The sequence below is a fragment of the Pterocles gutturalis genome, unplaced genomic scaffold (assembly GCF_000699245.1).
Source record: "Pterocles gutturalis isolate BGI_N339 unplaced genomic scaffold, ASM69924v1 scaffold46904, whole genome shotgun sequence".
In the NCBI taxonomy this organism is placed as follows: domain Eukaryota; kingdom Metazoa; phylum Chordata; class Aves; order Pterocliformes; family Pteroclidae; genus Pterocles; species Pterocles gutturalis.
The window spans coordinates 1-11,320 of record NW_010134905.1 but is presented as its reverse complement, the minus strand read 5'-3'; the positions used below and the strand labels follow the sequence as shown (position 1 = coordinate 11,320).

The window sequence follows — 11,320 nt, the reverse complement described above, 5'->3', positions numbered from 1 at the left end:
TGGTGGTCCTGACACCAAGACACCTGCTCCCATTCCTCTTCAATTACCAACCCTCTCCCTGCTTCCCCTCCAGAAAGTGGTCTCTGCACCCTCCCATAAAACCAACAAGCCTGAGTTACACCTTCTCAGGATCTTTCCAGGAACCTTTTCTCTGTTCCGCTTCCCACTCTGTTCGTCGGGCTGTTCTGTGCTTCACTGAAATCCTCACCCATGAGAAAATTCCAGCTGCAGAACCATCTCAAGGGCAGGCATTTTCCACAACTGCTTCCCTGAGGAACTATTCTGGGTTGAAGCTTAAGAAGCCACGTCTGCAGACAGGTAATTAATGGAACTCCCAACTATTTGCCAAAAGAGGTTTACAAAATCTGATTCCTTCTGCCCAAGACTGAGCTGGGATGGCTGCAGAACAAGAGGCCCGTTGTCACCAGGCTCTCGGCATGCCGTCAGCCACACGCCAGCTCCACACAGCACTCACCTCCGGCACAGGGTAGTAGTTGATATCAATGATTTTGTTCAGGTTTCGGACAATAACCTTAGTGACTTCAGCTAGCTTCTTGAAATCATATGTGTGCTCTGAAGTGACGTACATGTTCAGGGCTATAGAGGCCAAATTACAAACTGCAACCTGCAGAGAAAGCACAGTGAGAACAGGCATGCCAGCCAACACCCCATGCAAAAACCACACAATCTCACTTCCAGAGCATGCTCTCGATCCAAACTACATGGAAACAAAAAACCAAGCAACCTGTAAGGCTGGTTAACACGCTCCTCATTTCTGTACTTTCTTATGAGTTGTAAAAAGGGTTAACTCTTCAAAAAGGTTTAGTAGAAATCAGAATCACCATGAGATGAGAATGAAGTTCTCTGGCCTCATCAACCCTTCTGCCTGCAAGCCATCCTTGCACAACTAAGCCTAACCATTTCTTGTGTTACCAGAATCAGCAGCTGAGCTCAATGAGATCCAGACTGCATTTGGGCATTTTCTTGGTCATTTTTGAACACCAGCATTATTTCCAACCCCAGCAGAACTGAAAGAAGTCAGCTAAGATTCCTTGTGCAGTGCAGGCAGGCAGGATGGCTCTCCACCTCTTCTAGACTACTCAGGATTTTATGAATATGCCAAAGAGCGTGAGCTAAAGAATTACTAGTGGCTCAGGCAGTAGAAACCGACATTTTCGGTTACAACAGCCTTAAGAGCTTTACTGCAGTAGAAATTCCCTGTGCTGTACGAGCACTAACTCGTTTCTACGTCCCTCCTTCACCTTTGGTAGCCGGTTCAGCCACAGCACTTCCGTGGAGCACCAAGATTAGGGTAGTACACAGGGGAAACTGTTACTGAAATGTACGTTTGGGGGTTAGAGAGGCATGGTTTTACTAAATCGCTAGCTGAAGAGATGTTTACATCAGCTGCCAGCAAGCCAAAGAGCTCACTCCTCCCTCAAGCTCTCAGAAGGTTGCTTTGATGGGTATCTTGTTTTATAATAAATCCTCCATGGGAGCTGGAAGAGAGGGGAAACCCACACTCCGAGTCAGTGGATGAGCTGTAAGTACTCAAGTCAAAATATCCTCAGAATTTTCTTAGCTGCCCATTCCCTTCCCCAGCCAACAGTCAGGCATCTCCTAGAAAGCTGCAACAGGAGCACTCATAGCTTTCCTAAATGCTACGAGCTCCTGTTCTCCACCTACCTCATCCTTGCTGGTATACTCCACTATTTCTGTACAGAGATTGCTGCACTTGATGGTCCCCAGGTTCTGCTGATTGCTCTTCCGGTTGCAAGAGTCTTTGTAGAGCATGTACGGTGTGCCCGTTTCCGTCTGCGATTCAATGATCGCGTACCAGAGCTGCTGCGCCTTCACCACTCTGCGGACACGGCCTTGCTTCTCGTAACTGCAACAGGGCACACAGTGCTCAATCATTCCCAGGCTCTCCAGAAACAGCAGCGGAAGACAATCATCTTTAACACAACATCAGGTTCTCAGGCAGGCAAGACCCCACTTCTGAACTGTGTGAACTCTGAGCTAGCCAGGACAGTCTTAACGGCAGGGGATCGAGATGGTCATTGTTTAAAGGAAACAGAAATCTTCCACTACAACATCCTGTTCAAAGCAAAGCCAGTGACCACTTTAAGCAGGGATCACTTCAGAATTTCCCCTAACAAGCTCAAACAATAATTCATGCACAGTTCTATCTTGAGCAGGTTAGTTTGAAGCAAACAGTAAGAAGACGTTCCCCATCTTTGTCCGTTTATCAGTCTGGGAAAGGATCTCGCTGATCACAAACCTGTGTTTCAGCTCCCAGATACCACCCACGGGCAGCTCTGTGAATGGGTGACCACTATCTAAAAGTCTACTGGCTTTTCTTACCTCTCATATAGTTTCTCAAATTCCTCTCCCCAAACCTCATCTAGGCCAGGACACTCGTTTGGACACATTAAGGACCAGTCCTGTAAGAAGGAAAAATACTCAGAGGAAATCTTTAGGCACCCTGTTAATTAAAGGCATTCAACTTCATCAGCAGATCCTGCTGTAAACAGGAACATGCAAACTACACTCCCCATCCTGCGAAACTGGGAACAAACCCTGCCAGCAGACATGGGAAGGTGTTTATCAGACTAGTCAGATTTATTTAAAAATTAACTATATGAACATTTATGACCAAACTGCACTTTTAGTCTTGAAATGACTGGCTCTCGAGATAGAACCCATTTTAAAGCAAATACAAGCAGTCAGCCATATGAAGATCAATTTACTGAGATATTGATGCTTTAAGGAAACTCCAGAGTGAAAATTTAGCGTAACAGCATCAGTGCATAAGTCATGGGCACTGAAGTTTAAGCACGAAGCAAAGCATCGAGTTCTCCAACCCCATTCTCTGCCTGCACAGCCTAGCTCTCCACGGGGTGCAGCAGCTCTTTTGGGAAGCTCCTTTGCCGCTAGGAAGACACTCTGCACCCCTTCGAGAACCCCATCCCAGGCTGGTCACCTGCTTCGCCATTAACAGACCTGTTCTGCAGCAAGCAAGCTTCTCACCTGGTTGGTTTCAACTCGCTTCATGAAGAGATCAGGAATCCAGAGGGCAAAGAAGAGGTCTCTAGCTCGCTGCTCTTCTTTCCCAGTGTTCTTCTTCAAGTCAAGAAATTCAAAGATGTCCAAATGCCACGGCTCCAGATAGATGGCAAAAGCCCCAGGTCTCTGATACACAAAATAGTCAAGATCAGAACAAACTTCCCTTGAAAAGAAAATAATCTGCATTGCTCCTGATCGCACACAATACCCTAAACTAAGCGGAGCCTTTGTTAAGGCAGTTTCAATACGCTTTTGCGTTACTGTTGCTCTCACTTTTCAGAACCGGGCCATGTTACCAGTTACAGATTCTCAATAAAAATTATTTAGCACCAAAAATATATTTCCTCTGTGTCAACAGGAGCTTGGCAAATCTTAGATCAAGTCACACCTCCATCGACCCCTGGGCTATCCAAAGACAAAGGATACAGACCAAGCAGCTTCCTGCAGCCCCCCACCTGAATCCACTACAGGACCCTCAAGGAGTGACTAATAGCCAGAGCAAGAGGCTGATGGAACACACAAATATCATGCAGCAGACATACCAAAAGATATAAAACACAGTGAAAAGGGAACACCAGAATATCAACAAGAAGCAGGGAAAATGTCCTGTTTTAATTGTGTCATCTACAACTGCTTCATCAGCTCACTGATGTTACTGGGTGAATCCTTCACAGATGTGGAACCTCTCCCTCTGACCTGAGCTCCCCTTCTTGACACCAGTTTAAGCGAAAGCCCCTACCTTGTTGCCACCTTGATCCACGTAGCGGGCAGTGTTGTTGTAGACCCTCAGCATTGGAACGAGCCCGTTGGAGTTTCCATTTGTCTGCAGAGGCACAGGAAAACCATCAATACTGAAAAGTGACTGCCTGAAAAGATGGGTCTACATTTTCTGTACGCCCTTCAGGAGTCAGCAAAACTCTTATGCTGAAAGCTAAGAACTGGCCACCCAAGTTCTTTGGTTGACCCCTCCCCCGCCTTTTTTTTTTTTAATAGACAAAAACTGATATACAGGTATTGGTCCCAGAGTTAATAAAATATACCTCCTAACTTCTTTCCTTCTCATTATGTAATGTAAAGGCTTGCAGAGGTTGGTTACACTGTGACCAAAAAACCAAACACGCATCCACAGATGATTTTAAGCAGTCAAGACACAGAAAAAAGAAAAAGGCTAATGTACGAGTCTCTGAGCATATTCCTAGGTTGGAATTGTCCAATCAAACAGCCGAATAAGATCCTCTTTTTGGAAGGACTTCTATCAGGAAGCCACATCACCACGGAACACCAACCTTTTTGCCTTAGTACTGAAAAAGGAAGGCCTACAGAGCTAGCCTAAGTGCTGTGTCAAACTGGCACGGCAGAAGCAGCGTCGATTTGGCAACTGCAGTAGAGACATTTCCTGAAAGCAGAAGGTTGATCTCTGCTGGGAACACCATCTGCACGCTTACCCCAGCGATATAGCTGCCCGTGGCTCGGATACAGCTCACAGCAAGGCCAATCCCACCAGCAGACTTCGAGATGAGCGCACACTGCTTGAGAGTGTCATAGATCCCCTCGATGCTGTCATCCTTCATGCACAGCAGGAAACAGCTAGTGAACACAAATAGCTTTAGCGCACAAAGATTAAAACAAAAAAAAGTCAAGAAGTATTTCAGCAGGGCTGCAGAGAAATAAGGGTAAACACCGAATCCTTAACATGCTACGCAAAGCATAAACCACAGGCTGCAAAGTGGAATAAAGGCTCGCTTTAGAAAACATCATGAGCAATAGTTGTATTGCTGATATCTGTGTTATCAAAGAAAAACATTCTAAAAATCATATCAGTTATGATTGCTACTTTTGGCATGTATTAGAAAACAGTTACTAGGTTTCATTTTGTAATCTACAGAAGACTACGCACATTTAAAAGACAGCCATGTAAACATTTCCCTTAGCTTCAGAAGCCTAAAGACACTTGTGGTTTCTTCCCCAAAGACTACGCTAGGTATCAAGTTAAATTTGACAGCAGCTTCTCAAAACTGCATAAAACAATCCCAGAATCCTATTTTTAGAAGTTGTGAAATAATTTCATGTCAACAGACCCAATCTCTGAAGCTTTATCTTCACCCAGTTATGCATTAAGCCAACCTGGGAGGCAAAGGTACCTGGAGAGCTGCGGCCGGTTGGTGCCAGCATTGAACAGCGTGGGGGAGGCGTGGGTGAACCACCTCTCAGACAGAAGATTGTAGGTTTCGATCGCAGCATCGATGTCATCTTTGTGGATCCCCACCGATACCCTCATCAACATGTGCTGAGGACGCTCAGCAACTGAACACAAAAAGCAAAGGGGGAAAAGGGAATGTCACTATGAAATATCCGCTTAGTACAGCCAGACGTAGAGGTCATTGCAATCAGCCACAAACAACACGCACTGGGCCACTTGAGAGCCATAGTTTTCATAGAATCACAGAAATATTCAGGTTGGAAGCAACCTCGGGACGTCACTGGTCCAATCTCCTGCTCAAAGAAGAAATCATCTGAGAGAATACAGAGTCGATACAGACGGCTCTTACCTTTTGAGTTGATTTTCAGCAAGTAGGAGCGTTCTAGAGTCTTTAACGAAAGAGAGAGAATGTGTTTTAGTAGACATGCAGATTTCAGTCAAAAAAAAAAAAATCCCATTACCTCCAAACTCCAGCATCTTAATGGTCCTTATCCCGGGTTTCAACAGAAGGACCAACCCTGCACCCCACTCCTCCTCTTGTTAATGGCATAGGGTATTAGGTGACTAGTGACTGAAAAAATCCTAAATTCACTGTAAGATCCCGACACTGAGGACCCCATGGATTATGGAGTGGTAGTGGAGCGTGCACCCACCAGGTTCAAGACCTTTCAACCCCCAGTGAGTTAAGGCTGGAAGACGAGGGACTGCTTGACCTCCACAACTCCGTCCCTCCTTAAAGCATTACCAGTTATGCTACAATCATCCTTTCCAGACACTGCACCACAATCTGTAGTGCTGGGGGCTGAACACACAACGTGACAAACATGGCAAGCCTACAACCAGAGCAGATGCCTTTTAGCTTGTGCCTAACGGATTCCAGCAGCAATTACAGGAGGGGATGTCCAAATTGCAGATCTACATACATATAGAAACACATCCCCCCTCAAGGTCCCCTCTTTCCATCCTTCCTGACGTTGCTTCCGCTTGTTTCCTCATCACAAACTACTCTCCCCAAACCAGAAGGCACCACATCAGGTGTGGGGATGGAAACTCCAGGCAAAGACTCCCAGTTCTTGCAGAGATCCACAAGAACTATATCTGAAGTACCCAGCGCTATGGAACAGTGAAATTCTCTCCAGCTAACCCTCCGGAGAGCCCGCTGCGTCATGCCCTAAAGCAATTCAGCACAGAACAGCGTGTTCAGAGGGGAGCAGGAGGAGCAGATGGCGGGGGCACAGCAGACTGGACTGGTTGTGGGTGAGATGTTCCAGCAGCATGGAAGACAACCAACGTGTGGGATGACACACTGAGAACAACTGTTACACAAAACAATGGGGAAAAAAAAAAAATAAAAAATCCCTTTTTTGGTTTTATTAAGAATCAGATTATTTCCTTGAGGAATGGCACGAGGTGGGAAGCTTTCAACAACTTTCAGTGCTATCTGCTGCCGAACAGTGAAGATATTGGAGCAGCCAAGGGTACACAACGAAGCCAAGAAGAAAGGAAATGATTCATCCAGTTAGGCAACTGCTTTGCGCAGGTACTCTTTGTTTTTTACAAACCCACTAATGTCCCACCTACTCCAGCGCCCTCCTTCCCCAAACGGAGACAATTCTGCCAGTATTCCCACCCTTCCCAAAAGGCTCAGCTCCAGAACAATATCAAACCAGCAGTCTTCATTCTCACAAGTAACACGCTTTTTACCTTAAAACCAAAATAGTTGTAGGAGAAGTCTCTGTCATAGATAATGGCAGAATTCAGGCGCTGAGAGGAAGCAACACAGAGAAAAATTTACATTTACAATCAGATCTTTTGTGCCTCACATTAAGGTACAACGGTGCTATCACTGTTCGGTATTTCAGGGCTCAAAGGTCTAGGGAAACAGGGATCAGATCAGAGGGAATGAAGCAGGGAGGAGCACTTCGCTTGAAACCACAAATGCACAGTTTTAACAATTTTTTTCCAAGTACAATGCACAATTGTTGGCTGTGTTTTACTGAAGCCTAATGAGACAGTAAGAAACACAAGATAAAAATCAAAATACGAACACGGCTTCCCCATAAGAACAGAGGCCTGGAACAGCCTGAAATCAGAACCCAAACCTCATGTGCCCCTTCTACGCACACAAACCAGATTGCTACATCAAAAGGTACTTTTCCTCAAATTAGAGTTGTGCTGATCATGACTATGAGGACATCCAAGAAAACAGATTCTCCCATGGAAACATCCTTACATGAAGGAAATTCCTGTATCCTCTCTTTTAAACTCTCCAGAACAGAGCAGTTATCACCTGCGCTGGTTTCTGCATTGGCTTTTTGTCCTAAAACAGACATGGCTGACTCAAAAATACAGACAAATAAGTTATCTGAATTAGTTCACTGAATTTTTAAAATTTAGAAGTGAAAAAAAAAAGCATTACGTACATCTTTGTTGGCCAGGACTATGTCTAGAGTTTCTTTGGAGATCATCGGGGAGTGCTTCCCATTGTGAGGGTTCACGTAGTTGTAGAGATCATCCATCACATCTACAACAGAAAGGTGTTTACAAAGGACATCCACAGACCTATGTATGCCTATGTATCTGTCATTTTTTCCAAGGATTTAACAGGCAGGGCTCCCCATCCTCTAAAATAACCCCCCTCCCGCTCCACAACCGTACAACTTTCCCTCTGCCTGCTCAGTACTATTACTAATCTGTTAACCTTAAAAATGCACTTCTCTTACAATGTTTTTTTTAATAGAATTTATAACACATAACAAATGAGAAAGAAAGTGGGCGCAACCTCATTTCAATCAGTTCCATTTTTCATCAGACACTTTTCACAAAGCAGGCAATTTAATTTTCCTTGTGACATGCCTAAAACTCACATTTTTTATCTCTGTGGCATTTTTAGTTAGCCTGGGTTCTTAGTAACTTCTGCTTAAGAAAGAGATTTCCATATTTACATCCTCTGAAACTCCTACTCCCTTTCTGACTAATTGCTAACCAAGTGCCCCCGAGGAGACTTACCGCTGAACACTTTCTTAGTTTCTTTGTGCAAATTGGAGACCGCAATCCGTGCTGCCAGGATAGCATAGTCAGGGTGCTTGGTGGTCAGGGTTGCAGCCGTCTCAGCCGCCAGCGTGTCCAGTTCCACTGTCGTGACACCACTGTACAGCCCCTGGATCACCTTCATGGTGATCTGCGCCTGAAAGAGGAGAATTCTGGAGGTTATCTACCTGTTACTGGGGGAAAAATCCTGATGTTTCAACCCTTTATCATGTAAGATATGCTTCACTATAAGTAGTACCATCTGCTCTGTTTGAACAGAAAAGCAAACGAAAATACCAAACACTCCCGGTGAAGTATTGACTCCTAAAATTTTAAATACTGAAGCAGAAGGGAGAGAAAGGAAAGAGGGAAGAAAGCAGAAATTGTCAATCCAGAATAATTAACAGTTTCTTTTCTGCAGACTTTCCTAAAGTCTAGGATAGAGTAGGAGCAAAGTCTATAGGGAAAAAAGTCAGATTAAAACAGTACTTGCTTGGAAGCTTTGAAACTCCAAACAAAGCTTGACTTTACAAATAAGTGCTATGCTTAAAATAATTTCATGAAAAGACTAAAAAGAAAAAAAAAACCAACCCTGCAAGGGATACAATGGCATTTGCTTCTTGGCTGAACCTAATCTTCATCTGCCAGCTGGGACCTTTAGTGGAAAAGCCTTTTTGCATCTACCATCTCTGAAGTATTTTCTGCTTTTCTCTCAAGCATTTAGCTTGATCACAAGGAAGAGCATATTCTACACCAGAGAAGAGGGCTCTGATCTAACATGGTAACTGCCAAATACATCTGAAGTGCCAACAGCCTCACAAAACCAGGACATGTCATTTTCAAACCCTACTCTCTGTTAGTGAGCACAGAGGTGAGGGATTTTTCATACTGGCTTGTAAAGCATCTGCCACAAGGAGACCCAAGTCCAAAAGGAGAAACTCAATTCCAGGAAAAGAGATGTCACACACTACTGCAGAATAAATAAGAATGCAGTGCTCCATACAAGATGAGCTTCGTTATTAAGACAGTATTAAGAGCCAGGAGGACTGGGAATCTTCCTTCTGTCCTATCATGTCACTGAGATCAAGGCAGAACACTTTGTGTTTCAGTAACCAAGTCACTAATGCTCCTCCTCCTGCTCTCTGTCCATGGCTGAAGAGCACTACTTGTTGTACAGAATGAATGTCAGATATTTTAGATGCAATTTAAGACATGAAAGCAGATCATTAGATCTTGGAGATAGGAAGTGCCTAAGCTGGCATCTCCAACTGAACAGAGTGGGTCTGCACGTCTGCAGAAAAATCCCACAGAGATCAATGGATCCACGAGGCAGTCATCCTCCGCACAGGCTTTGGAAAGAGAAGTTTACATGAGCAGGATCAACATGCACTCAAAATCCTACGCAGCTCAAAAACTACTCTCGATCTACTTGTTTTAGTAAGAGATTTTCCCTACACTGTTGCTCAAGCTTTGTAGATTGAAATTGAGAGCAACCTACCAAAACCAAAATATGTGAGTTGGAGCAACAAACTCCTCTTTTTAAAGAACAAGAAGCTCAATTGCTTCAACAATATTTGAGGTAAAAGCAATTTACAATAGGCAAACTGATTTTCCCCCACCACACTCTTGGACTGTGTAGCTGTGAAGCAAAAAAACCCAGAACACAATCAATCAGAAGAAACAGGTTAGGAATGGATTTGCCAAAAGTTCCTGCATAGGCTACCACGCTGGGCGTTTGCCAAGGAGAATAACTGGGTGAGACCAGCTCACCACTGCCGGCTCTTAGCAGGGACCAGCACAAGGGGCAGGGAGCAGGAAAAAGGACAGACTCACGGGATCCACAAAGTCAGCGTTGAGCCCGTAGCAGAGCTTCTGGATGCGCGACGTGATCTTGTCAAACATGACACGCTCCTGGCGTCCATCTGTTGGGGAAAAGGTTACTGTCACAGCAGCTCCCGTTACAACAAAGAACCCGTTCAGCACAGTATCCTCCCACCCAGCACCTCACACGAGGAGCCAGCCTTCTTCCGGGGGAACTTGGGGTGGGAATCACCAAGGACAACCTGTTTGGGCTGAGGTTATCCCTTCCTCCCGGCATGTTCCTGCTGCAGATGATCCCTCACTCAGAGGCACAGGTACAGTGAGGAAAAACAGGGAGCTCACCCCACTTCAAGAGGGGCACGATCACCCACTACAGAGCCAAGAAATTGCCACCCCGCTACACCCAAAATTTTGCAATTCTCAGGACCACCACTGCAGAGATGAGGAACCCAGCTGGGGGTCACCCCAGCCCCCCCAAGGCTGGGGATACCTCCTCTGGCCGAGGACTCTCCTTTGATCAAAGGTGGGGGGACCAAGCCCAAAGTTCACCGCCGTGGGGGCGGGAGGGGTCTCCCAAAGCAAACTGAGGGGTCTCACCCCTCACTCTTGAGGTCACAGGGGAGCTCCCCCACTCGGGGCTCCCCCCCAATGCAGACGAGGTGGCATGCAAGCTGCCCCAAAGCAGAGGGGATCCCATCCTTCCATGTCCCATGAGGGATACCCCAAAACAGAGGGGGGATCCCCACCATGGGAGGGACCCCCCCAAAGCAGAGGGAGTCCCATCCCTTCAAACCAGGTACCATGAGAGGGACCCCCCCCAAAACAAACGGGGTCCCATCCCCTCATACCAGGTGCCACGAGAGGGACCCCCCAAAACAAACGGGGACCCTTCCCCTCACACCAGGTGCCATGGGAGGGACCCCCCCCAAAGCAGAGGGGGTCCCATCCCCTCACACCAGGTGCCACGAGAGGGACCCCACAAACCCCTCACACCAGGTGCCACGAGAGGGAACCCACAAAGCAGAGGGGGTCCCATCCGCTCACACCAGGTGCCATGAGAGGGACGCCCCAAAGCAGAAGGGGTCCCACCCCCTACACTCAATGCCACGAGAGGGGGGCCAGCCCCCCACCCCGAGCAGAGGGGCAGCCCCCTCCCTTCCCGCGGGTGCCGAGGAAAGCCCCCGTGCCCGGCCGGTGCCCGCC

At 46.3% G+C, this 11,320-nt stretch overlaps 1 protein-coding gene across 1 annotated transcript; it reads right to left on the bottom strand.

Annotated features, from left to right (window-relative positions):
• Positions 1-421: 421 nt before the first annotated feature.
• RRM1 (ribonucleotide reductase M1) lies at positions 422-10,212 on the bottom strand. Its single transcript, XM_010081720.1, has 12 exons — positions 10,130-10,212; positions 8,276-8,453; positions 7,690-7,790; positions 6,971-7,030; positions 5,616-5,655; positions 5,208-5,370; positions 4,512-4,653; positions 3,806-3,889; positions 3,031-3,192; positions 2,365-2,444; positions 1,687-1,888; positions 422-625 (listed from the first exon to the last, which is right to left on the bottom strand). The coding sequence occupies exons 1-12, from the start codon at positions 10,196-10,198 to the stop codon at positions 422-424; spliced, it is 1,485 nt and encodes a 494-aa protein (XP_010080022.1). The 5' UTR covers positions 10,199-10,212.
• Positions 10,213-11,320: the final 1,108 nt, after the last annotated feature.